Source organism: Maylandia zebra, linkage group LG14 (assembly GCF_041146795.1).
Source record: "Maylandia zebra isolate NMK-2024a linkage group LG14, Mzebra_GT3a, whole genome shotgun sequence".
NCBI lineage: Eukaryota > Metazoa > Chordata > Actinopteri > Cichliformes > Cichlidae > Maylandia > Maylandia zebra.
This window is the reverse complement of record NC_135180.1, coordinates 26,895,051-26,918,516: the sequence shown is the minus strand read 5'-3', so window position 1 is coordinate 26,918,516 and position 23,466 is coordinate 26,895,051. Positions and strand designations below refer to the sequence as shown.

At 41.1% G+C, this 23,466-nt stretch overlaps 1 protein-coding gene across 3 annotated transcripts in view; it reads left to right on the top strand.

Annotated features, from left to right (window-relative positions):
- Positions 1-10,746: 10,746 nt before the first annotated feature.
- The window catches only part of alcamb (activated leukocyte cell adhesion molecule b), a 50,514-nt gene continuing 37,794 nt past the window's right edge, over positions 10,747-23,466 (top strand). For all 3 annotated transcript variants that reach the window (XM_004558101.3, XM_004558100.3, XM_076873268.1), the window contains exon 1: positions 10,747-11,041. In XM_004558101.3, the coding sequence (XP_004558158.1) occupies positions 10,981-11,041 (61 nt within the window). In that variant the 5' untranslated portion in view covers positions 10,747-10,980. The remainder of the gene's footprint in view (positions 11,042-23,466) is intronic.

Below are 23,466 nucleotides of genomic sequence, written 5' to 3'. Positions count from 1 at the left end.
CCTGTTTTTACCAGCTGCTCTGGACTAACTGTTGAGCAGTGTTGGTCAAGTTACTTGAAAAAAGTAATCAGTAACTAATTACTGATTACTTCCCCCAAAAAGTAATCCTGTTACTTTACTGATTACTTATTTTCAAAAGTAATTAATTACTTAGTTTCTTTTTAAAAACACGATTTACAACCTAATAGGTAATAAAGCGATAGATCTTTCAGCCCAGTTCTACTTTTTCTGCATAATCCATCATACAAAATGTAATTAAATGGAAAAGCCTCTTTTTAAAACTTGTTTTATTAGTTTTAATCTTTTAACTTTATGCATCAAGCAAAAATTAAATTATATGCAACATTCTCTGACTGGAAGAAATTAGTTTAACATTTAAACCTATTTTCTGCACATTCCAGCACAGCAATAAAATATCTTTTTGTGTTTACACTCACTCTTTCAAATAAATGGAAGTGGAACACAGCAGAAAATAAATAAAATCAAAGACTCAGCGGTCCTGTTACTCTATTTTCACCTATATAGCAGGCGGATGTTTGCCCTGGTGCAGGTGTGCCACAGCGGTGAGCGCACTCGGTGCTTGCTCGGAAGTTAAGGGGTTTTTCGCCGCAAAAAGAAATTTTCTTCCCACGCAGTGAACAGTGGACACTAATGTTTTTGTCACTTTTTACAGAATCAAACTCAAAGTAAGGTCAGTACTTCCACGCTTTAAACGCTGCACGCTCATACTCTCTCCCGCACTCGATATATTATCTATTGTTGATCTGCACACAGCTGTTGCCACGAATGTCGCACTCGCTTACGTCATTGTCATGAGACACTCTCACAAAAAAATCACGGTTTTAGTAACGCAGTAACGCAGTGTGCTTACGGGAAAGTAACAGTAATCTAATTACCTTTTTTGCAATAGTAATCCCTTACTTTACTCATTACTTGAAAAAGTAATCGGATTAATAATCGGAGTAGTCGGAAGTAATCGGATTACTTGTAACGCATTACTTGTAACGCATTACTTGTAACGCATTACTTGTAACGCGTTACTGCCCATCTCTGCTGTTGAGTAACAAGTAATCGGAGCTATTCTGCCGACTTTAGGGGCATGGATAGCTATGGATTTTTCATGGGTGCGGAGCTGGGTCTCCAATTCAGTGACCCTGCTCTAAAAAGGCTGCATTCATTCATTTAAATTAATATTAACTTTATTATGTTTACTAAGTACAATTATTTATTAAGTATCGTCATTACTAAAGCAGGAAGGACAGGTGAAGCGGTCTTACGGCTAGCAAGTCAGCTATGTGCTAAGCTAGCAAATCATTAAAGACACAGTGAATGAATATTGTGAGAACAATTAACATTAAAAGATGTGCTTTGGATAAAGCATGCAAAGATTACACTATGACGATGAAGATCTTACATTAGTTGTTAATTAAATTGGCTAAATCCACTGTGCATTGTAACAGGAACAGGAAGTGATACAGCAATCTTGCGGTGCATGGTGGAGACCAAAAACAGAGCTGAAAGGAATTTGAATGAAAAGAAAAATTCCAGACAGCGGCTCTCAATCAGAAACTTTATTAGGTGAGTCATTCCAGAATTTGTTGACAGTTTGGGCAATAAAAGTTACATTATAAAAGTGATAATCTTATTGTGGATGTGGTCTCTGGCTCTGCTGCAATGGAGGGCTTATACAGTAAGATCACAGGGTTGTGCCTGGAGGACTAAGGGGACAGGTGAGAGGAATACAACTAATGTACTCTGCCCTTTTTAGTGCCTGGACCCAGGAAGGAGTAGTGTGTGGTGTGGGAAGAAGCTGGAAAGTTGGCTTCCTGGTGGAATATATACGGTGCCGAAGCAGCGGGAATTCTGTATTTAAAAATAAAGGTGTTCAGAGTGACACTGGAACACTGTGCGGGTCCTGATCATTTCACACTTATTTTAAATTTTATGTTAAATAAATCAACAAAAATTTCTCCAGGTCAGGGACCAAAGATGCACTTTTTATCAGATATTTTAGTTCTTGTACTATGCGTGGCACAACAGTATCCCACAAGTATATTTAAAAAAATATTGTTTAATAACCTCTTGACATTAAGTTAAAGATACTCACCCTCGTGATGGTTATTCATTCAATTTTAAATATGACTTGACTGATATAAACTTTTCTCAACTTCTCAATACACATTTTTTCTTTTCTTTCATTTTGTTTTAGCTCAAATCTTTGATCAGTAACATGCTTAAAAAATCTATTACACCAGCACCCTGTGTAAGGTTTAGACCACAGCTGCCCTAAATTAACAGTACTAGCATTTACCAAAATATTTTTTTATGTTTCTAATAGGGTTAACACACCAGTATGTTCAAGCACTTTAATCAAAATATTTTAATGCTAAAATATAATTACTGTTGTTAATTAAATTTTTCAAATCATCCGTTTTACAGAAAAGCTGAAAAAGTAAATCATATTATTATCTTTTCATGAAGATGCCAAGTTACAGTTATTTACTTAAATTCCTAAAACAAACAAACAAACAAAAAAAATGTTTTAGCATTTAAACGTTGAATAATTTCTGAAAATAGTTCAGGAATTAAAGATTACAAAAAACTATGGATTGGTCCTGTATTACCTTAGAAAACCATGATGTGATTACATGATTATTTATTTTAATAATATGGAAACAAGGTTATAATCAACAGTGACAGGCTTGCACAATCTAACAGCGTTGAATAGATGCATTAACTTTGACTGTATATTATGACATAAACACAAATAAACACAGAGGACCAGATGGTTGTTTGATAATTTTTTATATATATTTTTAACAGATGTTTATGATATTTTTTTGAGTGGAAACAAGGATTGAAAATTAGTGTTTGCTCAGAACAAGATGCTAGCTGTGGAATGTAATAGACTGTGAAAGTCAAGGATAAATGCAGTTATATAAATAAAGGAAGCAAGCTCTGGAATTAATTTGTCTTCTTTCAGTAATTTAGGTTACATGGCTGCACTGGTTAGCATGACACGCTAAGTCTAGCTAGAAAAGGTTGAAAGAAATGAAACATTCTGAACTGACCTTTGGTGTTTAGAATGTCAATTCCTCTTTGTCATGTTGCAGAGTTTTGTCTCAGACTAAATAGGTTTCACAAGATTGTCCATGTGTTGTGAGAGAAGAGAAAGATACTTTCTGAGTGATTCTCAAAGGCTGTTTTGTATGTTGAATGATCATTTGGGACCCTTTTTCACATTTTGTCTCAGGACAGGTGTACAGCTTCCTAGTACTGGGTTGGATCTCCTTTTGCCTTCAGAACTGGCATAAATATTTGAGGCATAGATTCAACAAGGTGCTGAAAACATTCCCCAGGGAGTTTGGTTCATATTGAAATGATAGCAGATTTGCAAATTTCTTTGCTGCACGTCTATGATGCAAATCTCCCGCTCCACCACATCCCAAAGGTGCCCTGATTGAGATCTAGTGACTGCAGAGACCATCTGAGTACAGGGAACTCATTCAAATAAGCAGTTTGAGATGTTTTTGAGCTTTGTGACACGGCCTGTTTTCCTGCTGGAAGCAGCTATCAGAATAATGTGGTCATAAACGCATGAACACGGTCAGCAACAATATTCAGGTAGGCTGGGATGTTTAAGCAATTCTCATTTGTTACTAAGGGGCCCAAAGTTTGCCAAGAAGATATCCTCTACTAACACCACCAGCAGGCGCTTGAATTCTTGATACAAGGCAGGAAGGATCCGTGCGTTCATGCTGTTCAGGCAAAATCTTGACCCTGCCATCCAAATGTCACAGCTGAAATCGAGACTCATTAAACCAGGTAACATTCCTCCGATCTTCTATTATCCAATTTTGATGAGCCCATGCATATCAAAGTTTCTCGCTCGTACCTGACGGGTGTGGCACCCATTGTGTTCTTCTGCTAGCCATCTGCTTCAGTGTTTGTCATGTTGTTCATTCAGATATGCTGTCCTGCATGCCCTGGTTGTAACGACAGGTTATTTGAGAAACTATTGTCTTCCTCCAACTTCAAAGCACAATGGCCTTTCTCCTCTGACCTCTGAACCAACAAGGCATTTTTGCTCAGAGAACTTCTCAGTGGATATTTTCTATGCCTTTTCAGACCACGCTCTGTAAACCCAGTAGATCAGCAGTTTCTTAACTACTCACACCAGCCCATCTGGCACCACTTCAACAGCTCATCTTTACCTGCCATGTGATCGCCAGATATTTGTGTTAAAAAGCAGTTGACGAGTTAAAATAAATAAAGTCTATGCATATATGATTGTTGTATCCTGTTTATGCTTAAAGCTTCTGAGCTTTGAATGTGTATTAAAGGCGAATAAGGAACCGGTACCATCTCACATCATCATTTCAGTTTTATAGCCTATAAAGGTAAATAGGCTCCTCAGACACTCGCCAGGATGGCTAAACCTCTCTGGGTTTCTGTCACATTTATGGGGACATGTAAGGTGCCGTTATGTAAAATGTTTTCCTCTGTTCATTAATACTGGAACTTGAGTGGAAACACTTCCTCGTTGTCAGATCTTTGGCCATAGATTATCAAGTGTTTTCAGTTTTCTTCCATTTGCTGTTTGTATTTGAATGAAATCCTAACTGGGAGCTTGCTTAGGCTACACATGCTGTGCTAATGTGGTATTTGCCAGAAGTGTGTTAAATAAACTTGCAAACAAACATATACACTGACAACAATCAGCAAAGACAGCAAATTTTTGCCACAAGTGAACATTAAAGTTCCCAAACTCTCTAAACCTCATGTGGTGACACATTTTCAAGCAGCCAAATAGGAGCGGGATTATTCTAATGTATGTAAAGCTCGAAAACAAAGCATGCAGACCTCAGTCTCCGAAAGCAGGAGGTCTTGTTTTTCTACACTGCACAAATTTCTATGAAATCTCCGCAGTCCTTCCTCTCAGACCATACAAATGGCAACAGCTGATTCTGTTGTTGGGGGGGGGGGAGTTCTTTTATATTTGATTACTTTGTCATCCGTTTGATATTCTTGACATGCCCTTTTCACTCCAATATATCAGGAGATGGTATCTTTCTTCGGCTGGTATCTACCCCTTGTGCTTTAAAGATTAACTGCTGAACAGAATGTCAACCTGCTTTCACCACAATGCTGCTTAGAAAAAAAATAAGGAAAAGTCAGCAGCAAATGATAGTGCACAACAAATTGTTCAAATAACTTAGAGATCCCCGCATGTCGATGAATTAAAAATTTTTAAATTGCCTTAACATGACTTATCTGTTGTTTAAGAGTTAATTTCATGGAGCATTTGGGTGTTGCATGTCATTACAAGAAAGTGGCAGAATATGTATTCCAGAAATATTCTGTGCCGCATTAGAGAGGGATAACAAGAGTATGCCAATTGTGTTTATTCGGAGTTGTTTTTCAAAGCATCAGCCTGCAGCAGGCGGCATTTAAGTACCGCCGACTCCGCCGGCAATGAGCCGCCATTAACTGACAAACCAACAAATAGTTTCAGGCTCAGGTGAGAAATAAACAATACTGACAGCTGACAGATGTCTGAGTTGTAGCAGACCAGCCTATATCTTCATGAATAATTTCTCTGCCTTTCATGTTGCCAATGAATAACATTTATGCATTCACAGCCAGGTAATTTGGGAAACAGACGCAACACAGCAGCCAAACCTGCCAGACTGGGTCAAATATATCACACACCAGCAGCTGCATCCACCACAGAAAGCAGGCAGACACAGACTGTGAACGTCTCCACCTGTAGTACATCTGAACTCTATTTTTTCCCTCAGCTCTTGCTGTAATTGATTCTCCCTCACATGTTTCAGCCACGTTTTCTCAGGTTGTTTTTTTTTTCTTTTTTTTTTATATGGATTTTTACATTAACTATATATCTATATATCGAGGAGTTTTCAGGAATTTTCCCCTCTTCATTAAGACTTTGCCTTCTGAAATCTTGATATGAATATTAGTGCGTGTGCCGTCATCTAAATGTCAGGAAAAGGCAAATAGCAAAGTGTGCGCAATTTCCTCTTTAGAAGACCTGTGCCGTGATCATCATATCAGACAGCAGAAACTTTTCAGAGCTCTCATTTAATACCCTAAGGAACCTCACTTTTGTGCTCTTTAAAACGGCATTTTGTCATTCCTGTAGCATCTTCCCATCAGGCCACAGGCGTTTAGAGATCGTATTCTTCCACCAAGCACAATGAGGAATTTGTCTCGGTGAATTTGCACCGACATCCAAGACAGTTCCACAATACAGGATTAACCAGCTAAAGGCAGCATAAAGACCTCACGCATGATAGCAAGACAAGCAGATTCATGTAGACTATGAAAAGTGTATTAAAACGTTCGTAACACGGTATCCAGCAAATAATGTGTCAGGTAGTGTGTCCTGGCTATAGGTGGCCAAAATCATTCAGGTTCTCCTGTGTGTTTAAAAGCTTCAAATCCAGCATCATGGGTGTTTTAAAGGCACATTTAAGCTTCTAATGTGTTCAGAAATGCTTTTTGAGTCATTCATAGAGAGATAGTTTTTCACTATAATGATGTTTTGATGCACTTGGTACCACAGTGCCCACCCTCCACTTGCTGCTTTTGCTCCTTTTCAGACCACTGCTGTACTGCTATTTATAGATTTGACAAAACAAAGTGAAACAACCTGCATGCCAAACCATTAAAGGCAAGGAAAGAGTCATTTATGTAGACGCTAAAGGCACTGAGGGAGCAGTCAGAAACGTGGGCAGGCTTGAAGTAGTCGCTTGCTTTTAAACTTTTAGCATTTATTTAAATTTTTTTTATTTTATCAGTATTTTTATATTGATAACAAGACAAATGACCAGGTTCTGCAGTTCCCCTTCATCTTCTTTAGCATCTATTGTCTTCTGGCACCGTGCTTTGGACTGAAAGTTGTTGGTGGAGACCCAGCTGGAGAAAAAATTACTGCAGCGTTGAACTTGTATTTGCTGGGTGGACAAAATATGACTCCATTAAATGATAAAAATATGCCTTAACTGTTAATTGCGAAACTAAGCAACAGGTTACCAGCATGTTCACGGGATCAGCATAATAGGTACTAATCTGTAGGTGTTGTTTTCACAGTTTGTTGTGCAGCTTTTTACATCAGGTTGCATGAATACGCGATCATTACCTCGAGCTTACAGTAACCACGGGCAGGCAACAGGGTTTATTAACTGCATGAAACAGTGCACAACTCTTTGCAGAGATATATGAAAAAGAATGAACAGAAATATTTCGTAAAGCCTGCAGACGCAAAAACTGTTGCCCTTTTAAAGCACAAGAAGAATAACATAAGACGTGATTTGTCCTCCATCATTTGTTTTACAGTCACCGTCAAGAAGAAGTTTCTATTGATCGGATTTAATATGAGTGAGGCATGGATGGCATGAGGAGCTCAAACAAAGAGATCCATTCTCCTTTTCTTTGTGTAAATGTGAGGATTAGTTGGGGGGAAAAGTTAGGCTCTGCAGAGAACAATGAAATCAATAAAACACAGACTCCTCACAGAAAGAGAGGTAACTCTGCATCGACTACAGGCTGCTCACACACTCAATCAGATTAACTAATGAAGCAATTATTGATCCAAAGTCGGGATGTTAGCTGGCGCAGGACTAGCCATTAAGTGGATCTTCCCCTCCCTTGGCCATACTGAAAATGTCAGGGTCACTGTGTTCGCTTCTTGACACAGTTTACTGAAGCCCAATCTGTAGGAAACCAATCACTCGTCTGCCTCCCACCGGCGGTTCTGCAAGGGGCCGACACCTCCACGGGATGGAGGAGAAATTAGATTTTCAGCAAAATTTGGAGAAGAGCCAAATTAACTCACTCCATATTAGCTCCTTAAACTTGGGGGGGGGGGGGGGGGGATGAAGGAACGCAAAAAAGAAGTGACTACTGCGGGGCTGTAAACGAGTGGGATCCTGTTCAGTCTGCAAATCGAGCCGCGCCGCCAGTTCAGGTTACTGCTGTTGCCACTGTTCTGACAAAGCTGAAGTTAATTATTTTTATACTTGAAACAAACCTATGATAATTAGTGCGTATCTACAACACGAGCGAGCACGGGAAGCGAATAAATAAATAAATAAAGATCATCTGTCTGCCGCATCCCTGAATGTCAGAAATGTGTACTTTCATTGCCTGAGTCCATAGCAACACAAGGTTGTTTGTTTCCATGCTCATAGCAGGAGCTGTGTCACAAGATGTCTCACAAAATGTCAAAATAGGAGCGCTCATTCTTTCATCAAATAAAAGACAGCAGGAGCTGGTACAGTTCCTCCAGTATGACATGATATATTGTAATTCATTATTCTGTGTGTAATTTTTTTCTCCAGTCATGGGGACTGACTGAAAATGCTCTCCTGTGAATACAAAATCAACCTGAGCTTCAGCTGCATTTATTCCACCGAAAAGAAAAAGCATGATGTGAAGTTTTAGCACAGCGTTCGCACAAGTTTTCTTCCACTGTTTAGTCCTTGAGCAGCCTCACCTGAAATCCTAATTATGACCAACATGTTATTGTTTGTAATTGAACACAACGCTCCAGGCTTGGTCATCAGTCAGTCTCATTCACTTTCAGTCACACAGAAAAAAGCAAATAGTTCTCTCTCTTATTTTTTCCCCCTTCTCTCGGCGCACTGAGGCAGGAAAAATATTGCTTTGCGGTTAACTTCTAATCAAATTGCATTAGGTTTTCACAGCCTGTGCCCTCACTCCATTTGCACAAGCCATCACAGACCTACATGAATTTCGCACCCAGGGTGAGGAATACTTACTTCTTCACCCCCAGTAGATTCCCCTTAACCCAACACACACTGGGCACACACATACACACACATTTTGCGATCAGACAAGCATGATCGTGCAGTTACAGCACAGCAGTAAATCATTTTATTTGCAGCAAGTGTGGTTTTAATGACATTTCACATGCTCTCATGTTATTTTTACCTGCTTCTGAAATGGACTCGCTGGAACTGCCATTGTTATATCAGTTTTAGAGCGTTGCACTTTCACAGAAAACAACCCTCATCTATAATCACGTCCTATTTGTCATCACACGGAAACCATGACACGCTATGCAAGTGAATGCAGACGACTGCTAACACGACACAGAGCAGGATTCGACTGCCAGCGATGGGAAGTAAAAAGCAATCTGAAGCTCTTACATTAATTCTAAGTGTTATATAGCCATTAAATGGATATTCATCATGCCGGCATTGCCATTCATTGAGATCTATGAAATTATTGAAAATTTAACAGATGACAAAAGGACTGTATAATTAATTAAGGCTTAATTATGTATGGATGGAAAGGAATGGAATATCCTCATTATAATTAACCTTGGATGCACATCCTATAGGCTGCTTCCTCATAAATCTTCTGCTTTTTTTGGGGTGTTTTTTTTTGCCTGTGAGGCACAAAGCTGTGTGACGCTCTGTGGTGTTTTCTGCATGAAACAAGTCTAAGGCGGCGGCTGATTGAAAATATACCTCAGCATGTGTGCGTGTGCATCTCTAAGTGTGTGAAAGTTCATGTTGGATGCAGCAAAAGGGAGAAAGTAACAAGTACTCAAGCACTCTGTTAAAGTGCAACTTTGAGATTCTGGCATTTTCCATCATTGCAGACTCTTAGTGCATTTCTTATGGATATCTTACTTGGAGGCAGTAATATGATGGCTGTACATTCAAGCTGCCATGAGCATTCAGAGTCCTCGCTAGCTCATCAAATGTCACTGCTGTCAATTAAAAATAAAAACAAACAACAGAAAATGATCTAAAAAAGCAGCTTTGCATATCTAATAATGGCAGGTTATATTTTTGACAAGAGGAATGTGCTTGTTCAGTTTATCCAGAACGATGAAAACATTAAAAAACTTTTTTTTTATGATTATTTTTGTGACAGCTAAAATAAATGGGCGAGTATCAAAATAAAACGAATTTGCTAGTATCAGGTGACAGATCAGTCGTTTAAAAGCAGAAAAGTTCAGCTTTCCCCGGTCCCCATCTTCTTCCCCATTAAGCTTTTGATTCACCGTAAACTGTTTTGGATCCATTGATTGGACCAAAACTAGAAGAAGTGAAAATGTCACCTTGGCATTTCTCATGTTTGATAAACCGGCTGGTTGATTGATTGATTCGCTGAGAAAACAGCCCACTCCTAATAAACTGCTAAATAATACACAAGTTGAAAGCTGGGTGAGTTTAAAATGCAGGTGGGTGTTTGTGTACTTTTTGAAAAAGTCTGAGGTGCTGCTTGACTGAAGGGTTCCCTTTGTGTGTGTGTGTGTGTGTGTGTGTGTGTGTGTGTGTGTGTGTGTGTGTGTGTGTGTGTGTGTGTGTGAAGTCAGGATGGTGGTGACTGTTGGAAAGAGAGAGAATGGGTGGGAGGGTTTGAGGGAAATAGGAGTTTCAGATGAGAGAAGGAGGGTGAGGGAGAGGGGTGGGGTGCAAGGGGAGACATGAGGGGGGTCTTAAAGAAAGAGCTGGGGTGGGGTGCACTTGTGTGTGGGAGGAGGTGAAGGAGGAGGAGGAAGAGGAGGAGGGGAGGGAGGATGTTGCTGGAGGGGAAGGGAGGAAGTGGTGGTGGGAGGGTGGTTGGCTCAGGAGGGGAAAGTGGAGTGGGTGGAAAGAGGGAGAAGGGAGGGGGGGGGGGGGGGGGGTATCTCAGGGCGGAGCTGCAGACAGTATCCCCCGCCCTCGCGCTCGTCCGCGAGCCCCTCACAATTACCTGTTCCACCAGAACTGACGCGAGCGCGAGTTGGCGAGCACATGCCACGCTGGAACAAGAGCCAAAAAGAAGTGAAACTGCGGCTGTGCAGCACCAGGCTCCCGAGGACGATTTAGATCAATCCACCAAAAAAACACGCAAAACAAAAAAACTCAAACCAAACTGTGTGTGCGTTTTAAACAAACCTCTGGAAGAGCCCACTGAGGATCTGTGAAACTCGCAAGGATGCACTTGTTGTCCGCCGGCTACGCGTCTGCCCTCCTCCTCATCGCGCTTCTCAGCCAAGGTAAGCTATTGTCTCACCGAGCGGGCGGCTGTGGCGCTGGAAGCCGCAGGTACGAGGGGAAAGTCCCGTACCTGCAGCACGCAGGTGCCTCCAAAACTTCAGCCCGGGCTTATCGATCACATTCCCGGGGAGAGAAGGAAACAGGAATGTGGGTGTTTCGTAGTTATAAGTTAGTAGTCTGCAGTACAGTTTTATGTAGTAGCATGTGATTCACCAGGCTACTAACACGTCCCCTTTCTTTAAGAAAAGAAACTAAATGGGCTTCCTATGAGCCACAAACTTCGTGACCTCCTCTCTCCATTGTGTTAAATTCTGAACCACCTAAGTATGTAATCTGTTTAAAAAAAAATTAATTACTAAGTAGTTTCCTACAACTCCTCACCTCGAGGTAAAACTGTCCTCCGCATTCAGCTCATGTCTTTAAAAGTGACTTTTCTTCTCTATAAACTGCCCATTGTGAGGTGGTCATCCTCACCCAGTGTTAACATGTGCTCAAGCCATGATGTCATAACCACCACCATGTCTCTTTTTTTATGTGCGTGTGTGTGTTCTGTTAACACGGGCTGCTGAGCAGAATGATGCTGGCTCACATCCTGTATGATTTATTTTAATTATGGGCTGTCTGTTAGGTGGAGGGAAGCACTTCTGACAGGCTCCTTCCAGTAATTACACTGGGATGTGGGCAGTTGTAATGGCTTGCACAAGTGATTAAGTTTTAGCAGAGAAATTTGGAACTTTCTGTGTGATTTCAGTGCAGCTGTTGTGCTTTCAGTGTTTTTTCTAAACTGGATTTTCATGATTTCGCTATTCCCTCCCTCAAGGTGATGAAACCATGACAAAGGATGATTCTTTTTTTGAGAACGTGCTCTTGATGTTGGGCGTGGTATGTAGTGTGCTTGTAGATTTCCATACAGTCTCCTCTGTCACGCCAACAGGTAGCAGCGCCATGTGTTGGTGTCACTCAGCCAGGCCATAGGCAAATCCATAGGCTTTCAAGTGCTTCCTTGGGTAGGAAAGAGGCGGAGTGGCTCATATCACCCTGCTCCCCTTCACCTCGTCACACAACGGTGGCGCCTGTTGTTGTAAATTAACACCATACAGCACCTATCAGTCAAGCTCAGGTGGTTTGTTTGAGAGGAAACGAATGGGCTTTTTAAAGTGTTTTTACACGGCTGTGCCGCTGCAGTGCCGTGTGCTCAGAGCACTGGAGGAGAGTGCTCTGAGTGGGTAATGAGGGCAGACTTTACGGTTGTCCACGCTGCTGCGTATTTACACATGTGGCCTCAAGTGATGGTGAAAACATGCGTGTTTGCTTAGACCACAGTTGGCATGAAGGAGAGAGGGCAAAAGGTGAAGCGAAACTTGTCCGGTTTTCTTTTGCCAATTTGCTCAGTGTGAGCAGAATCTGCCTGAAGGTGTTTATTGAGTTTTGGATTTGCAATAAAAACTGCATCAATACTTGTAATGAAAAAACAAGCCTGTGTTTTATTATATTTGCTTCGCTGAAGGCCGCGCCATGGCTGCTACCAGACACAACAGAAGGGGGGGAGAGAGTCCTGAATTAGTCCTGGAACAAATATCCCAGAAAGATGCATCTGTTTTTTGTTCACCGCCTTGTCTCCACCCTTCCCCCACCACCACCGCCGCCACCCTCCTCACCTCCCCTCCTGAACAGACAGACAGTGCTCCGTGCCACAGCTGGTATTACTTGTCAGGCAAGTGGGGCTCTCCCCTTTTTTTTTTTTTTTTGCTAATGGACTAATCTGTTGAGGGATGGGTGAGGGGGTGAAGGGGTCACCCAATTTCACCGGAGATGGGTTCACTCTCCTTTCTTTCATCTCTAACTAGGTTGTGTCAGGACTTGTCTCTTGAACGTTTTGATGTTAATTCCTGAGGAAAGAAAAAAAGAAAGAAAGCAGCTTTAATTGTATGTTTGAGATACATGTAAGATTTTGTACAAGTGTTCATTTGGGCGCTTGTGCACGTCTCATCTTGTTTATAGGCGGCTTCCTCTCGATGTTTGAAGACTGCTTGTGGTAGTTTCTCCTTTGAAAAGAGATTTCTTTGTGACTTGGAAAGTATTGTATTCCTTCATGCAAAATTCAGATGCATTGAAGGGAAGGACGACAACTCAAGCGAATCATGGCTTTGAATAGAAATCCTGCATCTGCACTTCACTTGCTGTCAATTTGAGGCCTAATCTCTTCGAGTGGCTGAGCCATTTGTTGATCAAAATCTGGAAATGGCCACGTTTTTGCAAATGTAGAGAACATAATCCCATTCTGTAATCAAAGTAGAGCCAATGCATGGGAAAAGAAGACAATCTGCTAAATTTAAATGCCTAATTTGGACCATCATATAGGAGTAATCTGACTGGCAACATCTTAAGCCAATAAAGGGAGCAAACCTTCCATTCATCCATAATATATCTCACTTATTATAATAGGAATGCTTCAAATAGTCCCAAAAGAGATATCTATAAGTTATTATCCTGCTGGATGCTTAACCCGTATTTGGTGTCTCATAATGTCTCTCAAAAGGACTCTCAGTCGTATGTGTGGAGCCAAAGTGTGAAGTGGAATCTTTTCTGGTATCACACAGTTAGTGCTCTTGTGTTTCGGATGAAAAAGACCATTTTATTGAGTATAAAGTGAAGCAGATGCTATTACTCACCCAAGAAGCACAAAGCAAGTGAGATATAAGAAAGAGACAGATGTTCACACAAGAGACTTGGGTTTCTGTGCGCTTGTTTGTGTGCATCATGTGCTCCTCGGGTCTCGATCAGAATAAGAAGTGGAAGTTTGAGCAGCAGGCAGAGCTGCTGCTGCTGCTGATGGAGAGGAGGGGAAAAAACAAAACAAAAGGGCTCCTCAAACAAGAGAGGGCCGTTTAGACAGGCGAGGTCATACTGTAAATTAGAGCCGCATTATGGTGGAGAGGCCAGTGTCACTTCCCAACGGGGGGTGCAGAATTCCTAACAGCGCCCCTGGCAGCAGGCCTTTATAGCGGGAATGTGAGGATCTCTCTGGAATAAGCAGTCACAACTTTTTAAACGACGTTTTAAATTCCAAAATAACTAAAAATAAAGATGGAAGTTTTGCGTGAAACTTAAAATAACCCGGGGTTACGATGAAATTAAAGCTGTTAGAGTCTTTGATGTGTCACGAAAGAGCAAAGAGCAGGGTTTCATTGCAAATCTTAAACTAGGAAAGCTCACATAAAAGGCGATCATTAACCTGCTCTACTTCTGTGAGAGGAAGAAAAAAAAAGGCTTTGGATGTTACAGTTTCTAAGAAACCAGGCCGGTGCATTAGCTTGTCCCCAGAGAAACGATGCTTATGACAAATGTGCATCCGTACCATATGGCGTGGTGCATTGAGCCTACCCACATACAGTACACCGAGAGCTTTAGTGCTCAGTGGTGCAAAAAAGAGCTCGGCTATTTGTATTTCTAATGTAGTGCAGTTCGATAGAAACAGTGTAATACTAATTTCTTTTTGGTCTTTGTCTGCTCTGCCCCCCTCACGCAGAGGGTTGCAGCGGTGCACACACACACACACACACACACACACAGAGGCGCACTCCAACCACACTCTGGTTTCTCTCGGCCCCCAGCAGGACACTGAACAGGTGGAGGAGTGCGGGGAGGAAGGGGGGTGGTCTTTTTATGATTCCTGTTTGTGTGTACAGTTGCCGCAAGAACAGCTTGTTCCCGTCTCTAAGCTTAATGATAACTTTTTCAAATTGCAGTCCTATTATTCACTTAAAGATTTTTGCAATACTTTTAATTCCTTCTAAAATGTGATTGCCAAAACAAACGTCACCTTCAGATTAGATGTAGCGCGACAGCGTCGAGAAATATGGGTGAGTGCGTGAACATGCTGAGCTTCCTACATGTCAGACAGAGCAATTCCCTCTCTGCTGGACTGGCCAAGCTGGGAGATGTATGAGTGGCTTTGCCTTGAGAAAATGAAAGGACTTGGGTGGCAGAAGTAATCACTCTCAGGCAATGACTCAATGAGGAAAAAGGTCTTTTGTTCGCCTGTGACAGTTTTACACAAGGGATTATCAGTAAAACAGCAGCAAGTGAATCTTAATTACACTTTGGTGATTGGCTTGCCCTACTTTCAGAGCCTGAGTGTGCGATATATTCCATTTTTATAATCTCAGCCAAAATTGCCTTTTCAGTTGTCCATTTCTTATTTCAATTAACTGCTCAGGTTCAGAAAATTGTTTAAATTTAGCACTTTATTGACTTTTTATACATTCCGCTTTACAACTCGCATGCTTACACTGAGTGAAATAAAGTGAGAGGAGTCTTTATGATACTTTACCAGACAGATTAATGTCTCATTTCCCCCCTTTTCTCTTGTTTGTCACTGTCGTTTAAATAATGGTTTATTTGTTATCTGAGAAGAGGCACCACAGTTCCATTGTTTCAGTTATAAAGGAAGACTTAACAACATGAGAGAGCGATAACTGTGCAATGCAGTGGTGCTTCTTCCTTATTTATGCAGGAAAGCCCCCATTGATGTGCACGAAGCCACTCGTGGTTTTGGTGAACAAGGAGTGGCACCCCAGATTGGTCCTTGGGTCGGGGACTAAAAGTGAGGTTGTTTCGGTCTTTAGTCATTGAAGCATCCCTCAGCTTTCACTGGATTCCTGTGGTCTCCCACTGACTGTATTGTGACGCTTGCTCTTTTTAAACAAATGAGTGTATGATAGCGACTTCTTGCTCCCGCTGCTGTCTTTGTCATTAATATGGAACAGCACACACCCCTCAGAGAGGGCACAGAGTTGCTGCTGTCGGTCCCAGCACTTCACATGTGCAACCTGACTGGGGGGAAGCGTCTCCCCTCCATTTGAAAAGCCTGTGGCCACACCCATCTTTAACAGGGCCTGGATCTTTGTTCAAATCCTCCATTAGCGTTATTGCTCTGTTTTAATGAATTCTTTGAGTGGCACCCCCTCTCCCATTAACTGTGATGTTAATGAGCTGACCTCGGTTTTAGGAATACCACAAAGGGACACATATATAGGGAAGCCACATGGTGGCTGCTTATGTGTCCTTTGTTTTTTTGTAGATTACATTTAATGGGCTACTTTTTCCTTATTCAAATTTATCCTGTAGGTAAAAGAAAGACAAAGCCACAGCACCACTGACAGCAGAGTCTCACCACATGGGTGCTACCAGTAGCAGGATGTCCCTCCTGCCCTTAAAAGGGGGTCAGTGATGGACCTCTGATATTTATGCCTGCACTCTCATAAAACCTCATTGCTTATTTCTATATATACAAGAGACACTGAGCAAGATAGAAGGCTTCTGTTATATCAAACCTATATTTTTTCTTTGTCTGCGGTTCAAGGGAGCCAGACAGGTTGACACAGCTTTTGTGCTAAAGGTGAAACATTCATTCCAAGCCTCGGGCCACTAATAAAACGACACAGAGTTTTGTCTTCCCATTTATTTCTGAATCACCCTCTGTTGGCTCCAAAGCTCTTTTGCAATACTGAGAAGTTACTCTATTCATTCCGACGCTGTTTAGCAGTTTTCCAGTCATGAAACATTGCACTGCTCCCGGTTACGTTCCACCCTTGGGACTCAACAGGGAGGTTTTGTCTGCATTTGACCTCAGTATTCACATTCTCGCCATCTTAAAAGCTGTTTCTTTGTGTTGTGCTGATGTCCACCATCCTCCCTTCATAGACTGCAGCAGCAGTCTGCAGTGCCTGAAGCTATCTTTGATTACATGCTGCTATGGCTGAACTTGTAAGGAGACAGGAGTTCCCATTCAGGGACGACTTCCTTTCACAGAGGATAGCAACAGCATATCTGTGATTGGAATTAAAAGCCCATCATTCTGACAGTGTTTAATATCAAACAACAGGAAAATTAAACGACTGGCAGATCTTTCTGAGTCACCAATGAGTCAATACACTGATGACTACCATGGACCTTTTATAACAGTGTACCACATGCTTCTAAGATGAGTACCTTACTCTTTAAATGAAAGAATTTTCAGGTTGTTCTTAAAAATGGTCGGTATCTCTGTAAAGATCTTCTTTGGAGGATTTCGGCTCGCACTATTTCGTAGGGGTTAGCGGTGGCCGATACAGGCTCAAACTTATATCACGATATTTCAGGAAAAATACTTCTGATGAGATAGGGAAAAATGTTGTAAATGTTTAATAAGTGTAAGTAAATGAGGATCATTTTCCATCCTTCTTTTGCAGTGGGATCCTGATATTAACTGCGCGATTCAAACTGTGAATTTACTAAAACAAGGTGCCAGAAGCAGCAGCAATATAGCAACAACATCCAGTGACACAGCATGAGTCAAATGTAGCCTAGCTAGTGTTTCTCTGGAAATTTTCAGTAAAAGTATAAAATAACCTCTTAATACTCTTGTTTAACAATGACTAAAGTAATTTAACCTTGTAACTCATCAGGACCTGTACAATAGTGTCATATAATAATCTTAGGCTGACCTTTTTAACCAGCTGCTTTTCCACCGTGTCAATGCATCAGTAATTTCAATCCACTGATTGCTTTTCCTCTCACAGGAAGAGCAGTGGAGCAGACTGATGTAGTGTCACTGAAGCAGTACAATGAGTGCTCCGGTGACACTCGGTGGAGTTATTTGTTTAGTTTTGGGTCGCTCCCCTCCTTTATAGACTGGCTTGCCTTTGATAATGTGTTTTTGCCTGGAGTGGTGAAACAGGTTTGTTGTTTCCACGTTTAACCGGAACATTTTCGCACATTTGGAAAGCACTGTGCTCTGTTCGATGATGTTGCTCAACAGCAGCGGACACATCCCTCTCGCTCTCAGACATGCCCGGGCTTGTCTTCTTGTTCTGCACACTAAGAAACATAAACACATAGCTATAGCAATAAGATATTTTTATATCATATAAAAAATATATACCAGTATTACCGCGGATATAGAACAACCATATTAGGAGATGTTACCATAAGCTACTGTAGGTACCACAGGCAGTACACATACCAAGGCTGCAATTGTTCTAGAGCTGAAGGGGGCAGCATAGGTCTACAAGGTGTACACTGTCCTGAAGAAGACGGAATATGGCCACAAGCACAGGAAAAACTAAACGCAGAAGTAGGTGACTAGGTGACCCCGTAAGAGATGGGTGATAGTAAAAGTAAAAACATACATGCTAACATGTTTTTCATACCCAACGAGTAAATACTTCCAATTTAGCAAAGCAGCAGCACAAGCAAATACCAGCAACCAGATTTGTTCATCCAAAAAAGTATCATTGTGTTATGTCATTCTGAGACAGCAGCTAATGTTAATGTTAATATGGTTATATTTCATAGTAATGTTAGTAGGCTACTCGGCAACCATCCTGGCACTGTTCTGGGACCTCCCCTCCTTTCCACCTGCATATGTGGAGTAGATAACAGATACAACACTGATTAAGTCAGAACCAGCTTGAACAGAGGATCTCGTATGAAATAGGGCTGAAAAGCAGTTTGCAGAGGTGTAGCAACACTGGACAGGCAACAGCAACTCAAACAGCACCTCTTAGAAGAGTTAACCAATTCGATTTTTGAATGGTATCAGCGTAACCACATCCTTACTGATATCGAGAACTGCAGCTAAGTTTGGCTTTGCGGTGCCTGAGAACTAACGTATGCTTGATGAGAAAAGTTCCAGTGCACAAAGATTCAGAAATCCTCTTAATGTTACTCTGATTTGTCAAATACACATCGAGGCTGCCAAGCTGAAACCTGAGGTAGTTTAACACTTGAAAAGTAATTAGACAAACTGAAGTAATTAGCTAAACATGGAAGATAAACATTTCAAACTGTTTACTGAAATTATATGCTGAATTATAAAAAAATAAAATAAAATAAAGGGAAATCCTAAAAACATAAATCAGTCCATGAAATGAGGAACTTGTGATTTCCCTTCTAAAGTTGAGACCTTCTTTCATTCTAGTATGTGTTCCAGTTGAGACTTGTATTTGGACCCCTGGGCATGCATCTCCTAATGTGCAGCTGCCTGGAAAAGGTTAGAAAAACTGTAATCCTCACACCAGATTACAGTATGTTACTCAAAACTGTTTTTTTTGTTAATGCATCTGCAATTGCAGCAATGTTTCCTGACATTCAGCTTCAATTTTTATTCATAGGAGTCAAGTGGTGGGTTTTTGCATGGCAGCTACCCCTCAAGCGATGCCTTCGCTGATGCATGACTTGTTGATGTGTTAGATGCTTCGTGATAAAATGCTCTGCTTTGCTGTTAAGTATTTGGCTGTTCTGCTGCCAGACCTTACAAGGAAGGTGAAGAGATGCTTGTCTGGTAATTGGATGCAGTACTTAATTTTCTAATGGGACGACTTAAGAGGTCAAGTAGCCTTGTGTTGCTGGAGAGAATTTCAAAGCATTAAATATCCCACTGGTACAGTTTAAATACATATAATTGACTTGACTTATCCTCTAAATGCTAAATTCTCTGCATGTATCACTTTTAATTTTACTGTGGCTTTGCTGTAAAGTGGTAACAATGGAAAACAGCAGTGATATTTAATAGTAAACTCACTATTAGCTTGTTAACACTGGCCCTTGTCACATAAAAATTTGCATTACTGCTATTGCTGGCTAGCCTATAGAATGAGGATGTTGCTTAATGAGCTTTGAAGTGTGTAATTTTGAATAATGAAGATGCCAGAAACCATTACCCTGCCATTCCTGCCCTCCATCATACAAGTAGAAGCTATAGAAGAGATAATACATCATTTCCTCTTTTAATGATGCCAAGATCTCATTTAAATGTTCAGGGTCAAACAGCAAAAAAAATTATAAAAGGAAATAAATAAAAAATTGAGAGCTGAAAATAAAAGCTAAGAATGTAGGTTTGGGATGTTTTGGTTGAAGCTGAATGGATTTTCGACTCCTTTTCATGAAAATCTCAGGTTTGATTGTCTTATTGTGAAGGGCTTGCCAGAGCATGCTGATTTATAAACAGAGCCACCACCTATGGATGCGCTAAACCAAGACAACATCACAGCCAGAGTTTGTTTTTACAGGCGTATTGGTTCAGACTACAATATTTCCCAGTGGCTTTCTAATAATTGGACAACTTTGTTACCTTTCTCCTTGGGGCAGCATTTGTATAGATATCATGGTTGAATTGCTATATTTCTTTTTGTGTAATGCATTTTTTCGTCACAGGTCATTACGTCGCCTAATATGCATGTTCTTTATATTACCAACAACTGAAGACAGTAAAGGCCTTTTCTTTTTGTCAGCCTTTACGAAGCTTAGAAGTGCTTTAGCCCAAATACATCAACATACGTCGATGCTCATAGTAACAATACCAGCAGGTGTTTAGCACAAATAATAGTTCTTTATATACTTGTCAACACCCTTTGCTGATGTTGGCGCATTAAAGAAAGGAAAGGATTCACCAAAGAGACACTACATGCACAAAAGCATTGGGCTGCACTTAATCTTTTAATTGTTTTGTGTTTTTAGCCTCATAACCACAGGTGTATAAAATCAAGCACCTGGCCATGCAGTCTGCCTCTACAATCATTTATAAGATTGAGTCATTCAAAAGAGCTCACTGAATTCAACGATTGTACTGTAATAAGATGTCACCAACAAGTCAGTTTGTGAAATCTCTTCCCCCCCCCTAGATATTAAGTGGTATCACTGCTAAATGGAAGCATTTAGGAACCACAGCAACTCAGGCACAAAGTGGTGCTGAGCCACATGGCGCGTAAAAGGCGCCAGCGCTCTGCTGACTTCTTCTGGCATTAACATCAGAAACCGCGAGCTTCGTGGCATGGGTTTTCACGGCTGAGCAGCTTCTGCAGGTGTAGTGTGAAGGGAGCCCAGTATTTTTGTCCATATAGTGTATGAGTAATTTCCCATTTCCTGCTCAGTCAAAAGTCAAAATATATTGGCTTTAGGACCGTATTAGATAGATCATTTGTATATTGGTCCATTGGAGAAGATTGTGCCATCAAAAGTTCAAGCCACCTAATAGCCTTACTGATACTTGTTCATTGGGACCAATGCAAGTACTGAGCGTTAGGAAGTAATCACTGCCTGCATGGGTATTCTTTATACATACAGTATATATATATAATTGGAGTAGAAGTTACTATATATTGAAGAGGACAAAAGACAGGTTATTATCTTTTTTACATTGTGCATATTTCATAAACCACTTAGCAGGTCTTTATGGAGGTACCCGTTGCTTCCACACCAGCTGTCATGCTACTCTGCTACATGTGCTGCAGTATTGTAAAGACTACATATTTCACAACACCTTTTCTGAATTGTCTTCCTGGATCATGTTATGCAAACAACAGTTTAGATTGGTGCATACTGGGCAGCAGACACGCTGATGCGTAAGAGGCCAGTAGGGTTAGGGCTAGTTAGAATATGTAACACAAAATGTATTTGACAAAGATATCGTGTATTTTTGACATTAGATGGTGAAAGTCAGCAGCCTTCTCTATATATCAGGACTGAATGGCGAAGCAACGTACAGACAAGCCCGGTGTTTTTGTTCAGTTTTAAATCATTTTTTGGACTTCAAGGGAAGCCTTCACCCCCGAAACCTTGTTTTTGTCTGGCCGTGAAGCAGAAGCAGCACATGGCTTTGGAGGTCTTACTGAACAGTGTGTTGACTCACTTTGCTTGAAGGGGGATAGTCTGTGCACAACATTCCCATGGAGACTTTTGTTCATGAGCTCTCCGGGCCACATTGCTCATATTTTGAACACCTTTCAGTTGCAGAAGAGGTGTTGGCACATTTTTGCTTATTGACAGGGTTTTTTTTTTTGTGAAGCGGGATGTCTCGCTGCTGCCAGTACATCTCACTATCTGACAGATCTGCAGGGCTTTTTTATGCGCTTGTTTGGGATGTACCGCACAGGACAAGAAACAGAGTGAGGTTGGGTGGGAAGCACTGCAACCGTAGGGTGGATGGTTAAAAGCACTTAGCTTGATGTATAGCTTCTCCTCATGCCATGATGGAAGAAGAAAATGTAATAGCCACCGCTAATGAAATTATTATGCCTTAAAGGTCCTTTGTAACCAAGATGACTGTGACATATACTGAATTACATCAACTAAGAGCGGTTATCTCATCTCATAGAAACAAAAGGCACAAACAAAAGAATCAGATGTGGCTTGTTGTGACAGTTTTATCTTTTGTGTCTTTAGACAACAACAAAAAAGAAGTATAACACTAATGGTGACCTTGCGTTGACAAAAGATAAAATGCATTTTGAATGTAGGTGAATTTTTTGCATATAATGCTAATCTCCAGCTTTTCACAGTCCTCCATCAAAGTGAACGTTGGTCCAGGGGTATTAAACGTGAAACCACACAGACTTGATGTGCAAACAGGTACATAATCCTTTGTATGTATTATCTGCATTCCATGTATTCCTCCCACTGCTTTCCGCCCTATTTAGCCAGCAGAGGCTTTACGACCCCCCTAGAGTCAAAACCTGAAGCAGGACACAAGTTGAAACCGTCATGCCCTCTTAATACCAACCAGGCTGTTTGGCTCATTGGAATGGGGAACACTGCTTGCTCTGTTTCACAATGAAGGGTTAGAAGGTCAGTTCTGTCATTATGAGTGCACAACAGCATACACGACTCTTTGCCCAACTAATATAAAAGTATCAGCCTTACCGCGGCAATTACCAGAGATGAAAGCTACAAAAACCATCTGCCGAACAAATGGAAATACCTACCTGTTAATATTTTCTGTTGTTTACAGCGTAACAAGACATACATTATTGATATGGAAAAGTAGGTGGCGTGAATTAAATTCATGCAATAATAAAAGCACTGCACATATTTCTATTCATCATGCATTTTGAGTTGGGAAAATATTAGGCCATGCCTCATGCAGCATCTAATGAGGCACTTTAAGATCGATAAGTGGATGCATTCTTGTTTACCCACGTAGAAAAGGTATGATTCCTGGCCTGATTTGTCTCCCCTCTTCTTTTTAAATTTTTTTTTCACTGCTCCCATGAGAGGCTGTGTGTGGTTTGTTGCCAGGATGCTTCAAGAGGGGTGTGTTGTGGCAGCAGGTTTGATTGGTATCCTCAGGCACCACCTGAAACTGTAATATGGTCATACAGATGGCATAATAGTAAACACAACTGCTCCCACAGGATCAATGGGCTACAAATGTTCAAAGGATTTCCTGCTCAGGGAGGTGTGGGGGCTGGGACTGGGTGGGGCTGCTTTTAGAGGAGAGGGAGCACTTGTGGGACAGGCAGTCAGGCAGGCGGGTACTTGAACAAAAGCTGATTGCAGTTGTGTAAATAGTGGAATCTGAAGCAGCCAGCTGGGGTAATAATTCAAAATAATAATAAAAAAGATCATAATTCACTGAATTAATTACTAGAATGAGGATGCTTTT